Source organism: Belonocnema kinseyi, chromosome 8, assembly GCF_010883055.1.
Source record: "Belonocnema kinseyi isolate 2016_QV_RU_SX_M_011 chromosome 8, B_treatae_v1, whole genome shotgun sequence".
Classification (NCBI taxonomy): domain Eukaryota; kingdom Metazoa; phylum Arthropoda; class Insecta; order Hymenoptera; family Cynipidae; genus Belonocnema; species Belonocnema kinseyi.
Window position 1 is genome coordinate 17,942,516 of NC_046664.1, and position 11,620 is coordinate 17,954,135.

At 33.3% G+C, this 11,620-nt stretch overlaps 1 protein-coding gene across 1 annotated transcript in view; it reads right to left on the reverse strand.

Annotated features, from left to right (window-relative positions):
• Positions 1–10,855: 10,855 nt before the first annotated feature.
• The window catches only part of LOC117179118, a 9,357-nt gene continuing 8,592 nt past the window's right edge, over positions 10,856–11,620 (reverse strand). Inside the window, exon 2 of the mRNA XM_033370791.1 lies at positions 10,856–11,306. Within this exon, the coding sequence (XP_033226682.1) occupies positions 11,038–11,306 (269 nt within the window). The 3' untranslated portion in view covers positions 10,856–11,037. The remainder of the gene's footprint in view (positions 11,307–11,620) is intronic.

Here is an 11,620-nt window from a genome sequence, read left to right on the forward strand (position 1 = left end):
CAAAAACAATTCCAGGTCGCTTTTCTTTCTCTCTTGAGAAACTATCCTTACTCCCGCACTCCTCTCTCCTTCTCTCTTCTTCTACCTTTTCGCTCATTCTGTCTCTCTCTCTCTCTCTCTCTCTCTCTCTCTCTCTCTCTCTCTCTAAGGTCGGTACGCTCCTTGCAGCCCCGCCCGCACTCTTTCACTTTCACTATGGTCGGTAAGCTTTCTCGCAGCCCCGCCCGCAATCTTTCCTTCCTTCTTGAGGTCGGTACGCTCATAGCAGCCCCGCCTCGCCTGCTTTCCTATAATCCTACCATTTCTCTCTCTCGTGGTCGTTACGTTCTTAGCAGCCCCGCGACAACTCTTTTCTTACTTCAGGGTCAGTACGCTCCTTGCAGCCCCGCCTCGCCTGCTTTCCTATAATTCTACTATTTCTAGGTCGGTACGCTCACTGCAGCCCCGCCCTCTCTTTTCCTATCCACTACAGGAACGGTAAGCTCTCAGCAGCCCCGGAACCCTCTGCTAACTTTTCGGTTAGTGGTACGCCCTTCTTGCGGCACCTATCATCTCTGCTATTTTTGTTTTACCTGCTCTTCCTTGCTAGACCTCTTGAAGGTCAAGGGGGCCCCTCGCCTTACGTTGCTGCCAGCCGCAAGATCGAGAACCAGCCGATGGCTTGACTGGACGCCTTCCTGCAAACCAACAACAGGAGCCTTCGCGTACAAGGAGAGATCCGGTCGAGGGAAACCAAAGCTGCGGTAAAGTAGCCTCTGTCCAGGAGGGCACGAACGGCTCGCCGCGCTCGAGAAGACGTCGGAAGTCGTGGTGCAGTAGCCTCTGCCCAGAAGGGCACGGCGGCTCGCCACGTCCAGGAAGACCTGTACATCGTAGCCGTCATCACCTACCTCAGGAGAGGTACAGACGGCTTCACACGATCCACCGGCCGAGCTCTCACACGCTCACGAACAATCTGCCACTCGCCTTGCCATCCACGATCTCCTCGCCACAATTCTCACTACTTTAGATCAAGTCGGCACAACCACACACCCAGGCTTGTATCAGAATTTTTAGTAAAAAATTGCCTTAGAATTTTCTGCAGTTTCTAAGTATTTTAATTTAAAAAAATTTAATTCATTGAAACAATTTTAAATTCTTTTAAAGCTCCTAAAGCTTTTTTATAAAATCCTCAGAAATCAGCATTTCTTTTCATTTTCTAAAGTTAATTTTCTCTTTGTACCTCAATTTTAAAAAATTTTTAAATTGTTTCAATCTTATCGAATTGCAACATTTTGCTTCAAAATCTTCTACACTCTTTCTCTAAATTTTAAGAAATCTTTTGATGTATTTCAAACCTTTTTTAATTGTTTTCTATTGTTTGTTTTTCAACACAAAAAATTGTATATAAATTTTCTCACGAATATTAAGAAAATTCTTTTTTTCTAATCTTGATAAACCTTATAAACATTCTAATCTCTATAAATTAGTCAAATTTTTTCTGATTTTTTTTTATTTTTTAAATAATCTCTTAAAAATAATAGTTTCAAAATAACAAACATTTTTCTGAATTTCTCATAAATTTACTCAAATTTAAAAGCACATTTTTTAAACCTACGTGAATTTAAAAACAGTGGTTCCACATATTTTTCACAAGAAGGCTTTAAAAAATTATGTTCCTTAATTTTTCTAATTATTTTAGGAAATAATTGAGAATGTTTTGTGATTTTTTTTTCAATTTTCTCTTCGAATTCATCACAAAAAAAAATATGAAAAATTTTCCGACAAACTTTTTTTCATTCCCTACCAAAAATGGTATAATAAAATTTTCTCTTAGACACATAATTTTTGGATAAACAAAAAAATAATCTTCAAAATAGTAGTTGTATGAAAAGGATGAATTTTCATTTAAAACACATCTTATACCAAAGAAGACGATTTTTCAGGCAAAAAATTAAATTAACAAGCAAAAAAGATCAATTTTGTTAAAAAATAAATTTTCTTCAAAAATTGGATAATCGAATTTTCTCAAATAAATGATTTTTTAATCAAATAAAAAGGAATTTTTAAGAAAATAATTGAATCCTCAATGAAAATAATGAATGTTCAACTGAAAAGATTATTCTTCTACCAAAAACGACGAGTTTTCAACAAAATCCATAAAATTTCAATCACTTAATTGCTTTTTTAACTAAAAGATTTAATTTTGCGACAGAAAATGATATAAGTATATTTTCCTTTAAAAAATTAATTTTTAAATCAAAAGAAATAAAAAGAAACTTGAATTCACCATCAAAAAGATTAATTTTTAAATAAACACCGGATAGTTTAGTTTTTAGTTAAAAAAATTAATTTTCAACCAAAAAATTTAATTACAAAAAATCGAATTCTCTAGGAACAAAGAAATTATCAACCACCAGACATAAGTTTTTAATTAAAAATATTAATTTTCAACCAAAAATGGTATAATTCTAATTTTCTTCTACTGATATTAGTTTTTGACCAACTAAAAAGAATTTTCAAACGAATAATTGAATCCTCAATGAAAGAGATTAATTTTCAACAAAGAATATTATTTTCTACCAAAACTGATGAATTTTTAGCAAAATCAATAAAGATAACAAAATAACAATGGATTTTTTTAACGAAAAATAGGATTTTCTAACCAAAAATAAGTCGATTTTACCCTTATCGACATTATTTTTCAATAAAAAAAGAAAAATTGGAAAAAATAGTGGAATTCTCAATCTAAAAGATTAATTTTAAACCAATGAAGGTGAAGTTTTAATCGTAAACTTAATATTTGACGAAAAATAGGATAGTAAGTTTTTAGTTTAAAGCATTAATTTTCGACGAAAAAAGTTAAATTTTTGACATAAAAAATTACTGAATTTTTTACCATAAAAGAATTGACTTATAAATGGAAACAGATCTAATTTTCAGTTTGCAATATCAGTTTTCAACCAAAAATGGTGTTGAATTTTCTTTTACAGAAATTACTTTTTGACTAACTAGAAATTTTATTTCAACAACATGATTCAATTCGCAATAAAAACAATTAATTGAAAACAAATATTATTATTGTTTTACCATAAATGAGGCATTTTCAACAAAAGCCATAATCTTTTAAGCAAATTAATTATTTTTTACTAAAAAAATTTTTTTCAACAAACAAAAATTATCAACAAAATCAATAAGCAATTAATTTAAAAAAAGGAAATTGAACAAAATAGTTGAATCTTTAATCACACAGTTATTATTACTAATACTTTTATGACATTGTATATTTTACTTTGCAATATTGTTAAATATTTGGTTTAATAGTTGTATAAATAACAAACAAAAATGCTTCGGAACTAGAAAGAAAGGAATACATATGAATTACTAAGGGTGAAAGTGGTTCGCAGGTACCCAGGATGAAAAAGTAACCTCCCCAAAGAAAATTGGGGTCGAGAGGCAAGCAAGTTCGAGAAACAATATTTTCAATGCATTCTGAGATCACGTTAGTTTAGTTTAGTAAGTTTAGTCTACAACTCTAACGCTTACAATGAGGGCCTTCCTAATTTATGATCTGCTTACGAATTTCTACCTTTCAGGTGGTTGTTCTAGACCAGGGTAAAGCCTTACTAATATTTAAATCCTTGGTTTTCTAGAAACTTGTTTTATTCAATTCCGCTAGTAATTGACTTTTATTAATTAGACTCAGTTGAAAATTCACTGAGCACTTCTATCCAGTATGTGCGATATGGCTGTAGGGCAGGAAAAAATGTAAAAATCAGGGAAATATCAGGGGATTTCATTTGCCCGGAAGAGTTGGGGATTTTGACAAAAATCATCAAAAACTAAGTTAATTTATATAAGAGGCATTGTAAACAACTGTCTAGGTTAATAAATTAGAAAATTTTATATTTTAATTTTAAACTGCTCCATTCTGCGCATAAAAGATTCTATGTTGAAAATGTTACACGATTAAGATTCTGGCATTTGTTTAAATAGTCAGGGAAAATGAAATTTTGCTAAGAGTAAAGTCAGATAATGTTAAAAATAACGAATGGGGTTACGTGCGGTAAGATCTTCTACTGGTTGATCTGAGATGATCTTTTATGGTCTGAGGAACAGTCTTCGCAGTTTTGGAGTAAGGTAGTGATTGTTTCAGCATTAATAATAGAAACATCTGAGTGAATTGCAATAGTATTAGTTGCTTCTTTTTTTTTGGAAATGATCATCTTGTCGTATTTCGACAAATACGGGAGTTCCAGCCTGAACAGAAGTACGTACAAGTTAACCTTCTTTCTCATGAAAGACACATTTCTTTCCAGAAATGGTATCTCTTTCTATATGTAACAAAACTGCTTCAGAAGCTGATGAAAGATTTCAGAAAATTCCGCACTTTTAGCATCAACTGTATCTCTCGAATCACAAGGAGTTTCAGATAATATATAGAGGTAGTATCTACAAACTCTCACAGAACTTGTAATCTTGAAGTTACCGTTCTCTGTTCTCAAAATCTCTACATCAGAATCAGAACTAAAAGTTTACTTATCAGAAGCTCGTTTTGAATGTTTACCACAAGAATCGCATTAACGATAAACCATGTTGTTTTGAATTCGACAAAGCACCACGAACGTGAACGAGTGTCGACTGTGAGAGCTCTCGCAGTATCAGCTATGATTTCTAAGGGCTTAAAGTGACATATGTTTCATTTTCAGCAATTCAAGATCTGCACATAAACTTGCAAGCATACTGCTCTATGTGTTTATCTTCTGCTGAACAAGATAACAATTGTACTGTATTTCACGAGACAGCGCAGGAAGAACGAACGTAAGAATACGAGCGACTGAGACTAATAACGTATTCGGCAATTTCCACCAGTGCAGGATAGATGAATTCGCTATAAGACTCGGTTTTTAGACTGAGATTATTTTATTGAGACTGCGAGACTCTACTATGAGATTGCGCTTCTGATATTGAGATTTTGATATTAAGACAATGATATTAGGCAGACTCCCCTTTGTCTGTGGTCCTTCGGCGCCTAAAGGATTTAAGCTCCTCACTAAAGACATCGTCTTGGCGAAGCGTCAAGTGTGATCAGCTTTAAGGAGAGGACACAGTGGGAGGTACTACACAACTTCTAAGTGTACAGACTCTTAAGTCATAGACGAGGGTTTTTGCGGTCCTTATCTATGCAGTCCCTTCTACATCCTTAGACAGGTAAATTTTAGGGTAGCCGGTCCGGGACAGGAGTGGCCCTGTCGGGATAGAGGAAGATCAAGCGCAAACCAAATGACTGCTCCCAACCTAATTCCTAGATTAATTTGCATTGCGGTTTAGCAAGCGGGTATGACTGAGATACACAGGTGTCTTACTAATCCAGAAACCTTGGTTAGTTCATGATATCATAGGAGGAATATGGGGGCCTAAATACTGGCAAAGAGATTCAATATTGGTCCGCTGCTAGAACTACGGTCGAGTAATCTAATGGTGATTGCTACGAATCTTGGAGAAATTGGAAATCTAGCAATGAATGTGGCCTACTTAACATATAGCATTAAAACCAACCCAACAGAAGAAGTACGCATACTGGTGAAATACTTCAAGTGAGGGGTCTTCCACTTCTATTGGGATACGATGCTGACACCCACCTTACGGTGTGGCGTAGCATGGACATTAACTCTAGAAGAAATTATGTATTGGAATGTTCCATGACGACTGATTTAGATATTTTTAACCTATAGAATACCCCGACTGTTCCACAACGCGGCCAAAGAAGAATTTATTGTCATCACTCTCCGTGAAAGTAGTTTTAGAGACAAAATTAAGAAGTAGAGATCAGAGAGTCTAGAAGAACAAATCAGCGCATCACTGAATAAGACCGTGCACAGTCAGGGGTGCCCAGATCAATTCAAAACGCAGAAATCCTGGAGATGGGAGGCAACACTTTTACGGAAGCCACCAAACTACTTACAAAAGAAACTGTCGACCGAACAGAATCCTGAACAGTTTAACGATAAACTCGAAGAGCTTTGTAGGGAAAATGGAGAGAGGTTTGAGCCGTAACAGTACTAGAAGAATGGATAACCCATAGATCTCACATACAAAGATGGCGCCATAGCCCTAACAATAATACATCTTGATAAAACAAAGTGTAATCCGTAAGATAACGAGCTTTTTTGAGTTTTTCTACATTACAGATCAAATTACGGACTTATTAGCTAGCACTGTTACCACCTCCACCAACGTTTTGGTCTTTGTACGCCACATGTAATGTTGCAAGTTTAAATAAATTTTAATATATTTAGAATGTTTATAGATTTAATTTAAGATATCAAATCTATAAAGAATACCCCACCACACAGGATATCTTTCTTAAACAGCACGTCTTGAATAATATACTGCAACTTATTATTTCTTGTAAATTACTTTTCTATCTTTTTTTGTTCACACTGTAATTTTATAAATACTCTTCTGACACATATTTTACAACATAAATCACATTATAGCACTGGCACCATAAACCACTCACTCTGTGTGATCTATTGACGACCACTCGTAGTGACCAAATAGTTTGCCCAAACAAAACAAAAGTATACATAAACTATTATAATATGAGTGTAACCTTAAAGATACAATTAATGAGGATAGCTAAATTGATGTTCATAGTCGAACAAACCTAATTTTTTTCTACCTTAAATAATTTATTCTGAAGCTTGTGACCGTATTGCAATTAATGATTTTCTAAGAAGATATACATATATCATTCGGAAGACGGTTTGGAAGAAAGTATCTTATTTTTCGTATAAATTTTTTTTATCAGTCTATTTCATCAATTTATGTTTCTTTATTTCTAGAATCTATAATAACTTATACGATTAGTTGCGTTCTCAGTTATATTTTCTCTACGTGTCCAAAGAATTAAGAATATTGACATAGATTTGGGTTCAACCTCGTAAAAATACTTCAATGTGTTCATATTTAATTAAATCTAATAGCTCATGCATATTTGGGGCCTTGTATAGATTTCCTTGAAGCACTTGTTTTCTTTTGCTTCTAATTTTAAAGATTTTGCTGCTAATGTAATTACTTGGTTAAAACCTACTTTCATTCTCGTTAAAAAATGAACCTATATTTGAAAATGTAATGTATGTGACTGTCCACAAAGAAAGGGACCTTTGGGTTAGTAGGCAAATTTTTTAGTCGAAGCGATTCAAGAGATGGTCGACGTCATGCTCTCAGAGAGTTAGGAACAAGCTCCGGAATTCAGCCCCTCCACTTACAACTACAACTTCTGGCTCTGCGTTCAGCGAGTCAGACGAGCTCTTGAGTAACACGGACACAAAACAGAAAAATGTGTAGAAAGTAGTGGGGCTGGATTTCTCGGCCCGGCTGCACGCTTAGAAGTAGGCAATTCACGCCGCACTTTGCAGATTGATGTCAATTCCAATTTTTCAGACAGAAATTAATTTCTTTGTTAATATGAAAGAGCGATTAAAAAATTATCGATAGTTTCAAAAAAATTAAAATCAATTTTTGAACCATTAAAGTCCTTTCTTCGTGGACAGTCACATATTTGGACTTGAATTTAGTGCCACTTCACAAGGTATCGTTTCCCTCTGACTCGGGGTAAGAAACCTCACCCACTGTTCCTATCCCAAATATGAGCGAGCTTGAACACGATCTTGAAATTTCCTGCAACAAAATTGATCCCAGAGTTTTTACTGTGGTTGGATTATGATGACATTAAGAAAAGATTGGAATTGTCTGCAATATTTTTGGATAATGAAGTCAAGACATTCTAACTTTTGAAATAATTCTTGATTAATTGCCGACGTTTATAGTTGACCACTTGATCAGGTTGGAATATTGGCAGCTGAAGCTGAATCCAGGGGGAACACGAAAAACGAAGGATGAACGTGAAATCCATGTTTAGCCAACGGCTATGTGACTTGTGGCGAGTAAAACTGTCTGCTTAATTAAAATTATAGTTGAATATATAGGGTAAGAATTAAAGGCAGATGTTTTTCATATGTGCGGACAATTTTATTGAGTTATATATTTTCATAATTATAATTAAAATATCATATTCTTCATCTAAAGTCGGATTAAAATATAAACTAAACCAGTGAAATCGTTACTGTTTAAATCAGTGAGTGGGAGGAAGTGTCAGTGAAATAACTAAAATATACCAGTGACGCCAAATGATAGATTCAACTACTGATCATACTAGTGATATAGCACTGCTGCATTATTTCCGCAATGTTAAATTACAGAAAGAATTAATTTTTTTTTATTTCAAGAAAATTTTTCGTTTAAAGTGGTAAACATACTTTTGAATTAAGAAAGTATCTTTTTAATTTATAAAGAAAATAATTTCCGCAAAACAAAGATATCTTCGATTTGATAGTATCTACTGTACATGCAATAAATGGCCCTTTCGTATACGGTAAAAACATACACTATTAGATCTACATCATCTGTGATAGAAGTGGAGGGAAATTAATTCTGAGTAATCTGTATCTTCTATTATCAGACGAGGATATGTATTTCTTTCTAAGGTGAACATTTTTAATATGAAGAAAAATCTTGTTGTGTAAAACATGAATTTAAGTGTTAAAAAAAATTACATAACTGTCTGAATGGCATATAAAAATTGTACTAAATGTATTAAACCTCTTCAATCTTTAAAATATTTTTTTATGATTCATGATCGTATATACATGGGTTAAATTAATATATTTCTAAATCTTTCGAAAAATTTGGAACACGTTCAAATTGAGTTAGAAAACTGTACAAAAACACATTTCTAGCCGATGTGATGGATGTATTAAAATTTGTTTTCAAGTTTGAACATGGCAATATGGCAGAGGACGACCGAAAACTCCCGAAAAATGAAACTCACAAAATTATAAAATTCCTGAAATATAAAAATATTAAATCAAAAAATTTCTGAATAATAAAATTCCTGGCAGCTCATAATATGGCTGTATTTTAAAAATCCCGAAGAACAAAATTTCCGAAAGGCAATTGCCGAATCATGAAATGCCCGAACCAGAAGATTCCAGGATTTTCAGTCGTCATATTTGCCAGCATAAGTTATATAATTAAAAATATATGCGAACAATTAACATCTAAAGAAAATGTGCTGAAATATTTATAAGAAATATTAACTAATCAAAATTTGAAATAATGCTTCTTTAAAGTTTTAATTTTTATAAACAATTGGAATAGTAAAACAAAATTTCGAAAATTTCAAAAGGTTAAAAAAACTGTACATATCTGTAATGTATGGTATTACGTTTTCTCAAGATGACAGTTTTTCATCAATAAAATATAATAATTATAGTAATAATTTTCATTAGTGTTGAACTAAATAATAGTAATATGAAATCTTGAGATTTGACTTCTGGAAAACAAATGTAATTTGCATTTAATTCAATATTTTTCTCCTTTGAATATAAAATTTCTGGTAATAGATTATGTCTGTGTACAATACAATTAAACTTCGTTTCTATGGAAACCACAGTTTCACACTTTGAAATTTAAAGCATGATGCTATCAATGTATAAGACATATTCTTTGCTCTAAATTTCATGTGTAGTTAAATTTATAATATTTTACTATCAGGTCTATGAGATCACCAGTTAAGGCTTATCATTTTTTTTAATCTAATAATATTTTATTTGATTTAACAAACTAAGAAACAATGGCATATGTTTTTTAATTTATACTACACGGTAAAAAAAATTGAGCTGTGACAGGGATATTATTCCTTATTATAGCCAAACATTAGGCTGAAAACGAACGAAGGAATTTAGAAAGATCCCTGGATCAGCGAAAATGAATATCCTTGACCATTTTACATATACCAGGGATATCGTATAGTCAAACCCCTAATAAGTATAGCTATAATAGGGATATTAAGAATAGGTGTCTGAAGCAATTGTCGGAAGAGCGCCGGTGCATTATGGGAGCAGCGAAATAAAATGGCGACGGTCTAATCGGGAGCAGTGACAGTTGAGATTTACTTTGGACAACTAAACGCTTTTTACCACTTAAAATGTGCGCGATTGTTAATATTAAATGGAGTTTATGATGCAGTAATAATAATTTACATTTGTTTCGATTGTGGGCGATAACTATATTGAAATATCAAGAAACGCGATAAAAACAACAAACTTGACCTTCAAATGCATTACGCGGATTTCAGGGAAATTCATTTTCGCGATGCCAGACGAAAAAGTGGCTACTTTAAGTTAATATATTTCTATAACAAATAAATTTTTTTTCTAATCTGATGATAATACAATTATATATAATCTGTCGAAAATAATAAACTTTCCAACTTAGCAATTTTGCCCAAATTCCTGATTTACGAGAACAATTGACATAAAGTAACTAAATGTGTAACTCTTCTAACTAAACGTTTTACCTAATCCAAGCGTACACTTTCTTTGAGTTTAATATATTCTCTATTCACTCGTTTACCTCAAGAATTTTTTTCCGTGTACATATAATCAATTGACATGGCGCGAAAGTACCGTTTGGTGCTTCAAAATATTTAATAAAATAAAATAATATAAAATAAATAAAATAAAATAATATTTCAATGATTCAGAAGTATTTTTTTCTCAATGTAGGCGAAATATATTATATCCGATTATATGGCAGCCCGCCCTTCATTTATTTTTGTGAGTTTATTGTTTCTGAAAGACCAGCTGAAAGTCGACAACGCGTATAACTGACTACTGACACCGAGTTCCCAATAAACTTAACTGATTGAACCAGTGAATCCATTCCGCTAAGTGTACCAGGAAATCTCACTGACTGCCAGTGAAACACTTCTAGCTGTTACAATCATTGGGATGTCACTAAAAATCAGTGAGATTTAATGCTTTTATTCATTTAAAAAGAGTTGAAAAACACAAGAAATGAAACATTTACATAATCTAAATTTTTTAATTTTTCCATGCAATGCTTCCGCTTGGCTGCCATTTCCGTTTCATTATTGAGGTTGTCCATGCTTTGAATTAAAAAAGTCAGCAACACGAGCTTCGAATAATTTTAGTTCAACCAAGATGGCACTTCCTCTCCTAAATATTCGACTCCTATAGTACCTCCAACAGTTGCATATGACGTAGTTTGAGCGTCGTATGTATATAATGACTGAGCTATGCGGTCTTTGTCCATATATCCAAATATTGTATTTTCCAACAGTAGAAGATTCATAGGAAGAGTAGCTTTATTCTGGACACTGGCTGAAGTTAAGAAATTATTGATGTCTTCTTGTTTTGCCTGCTTTATACTAACAAGACTCCAGTTAGGTGCGCAAACTGAAACATTACGAAAAAGTTTTTTATATAGATTAATCTCGTATTTATTTAATATGCATATGCAAAGCAGGGTTAGTTGTAAATGAGTCAGTGGTGTAGTCGAGGCCTGGCGCACAGTGGGAAGAAATTCACTTTTGTCGTTCAAAAATTTCCAGAACCTTCAATTTTTGTTTGATTTTGAATTTTTTTAAATCAAAGAATAATCTTTCACTCAAAAATACGAGGGTGGATTGATAAGTTTCCGGCCTGACCAAGAGATGGCGCCACTAGGCCTACCTTGAGGTGGCGTTCTATAGTACCATCCTTAGATAGCT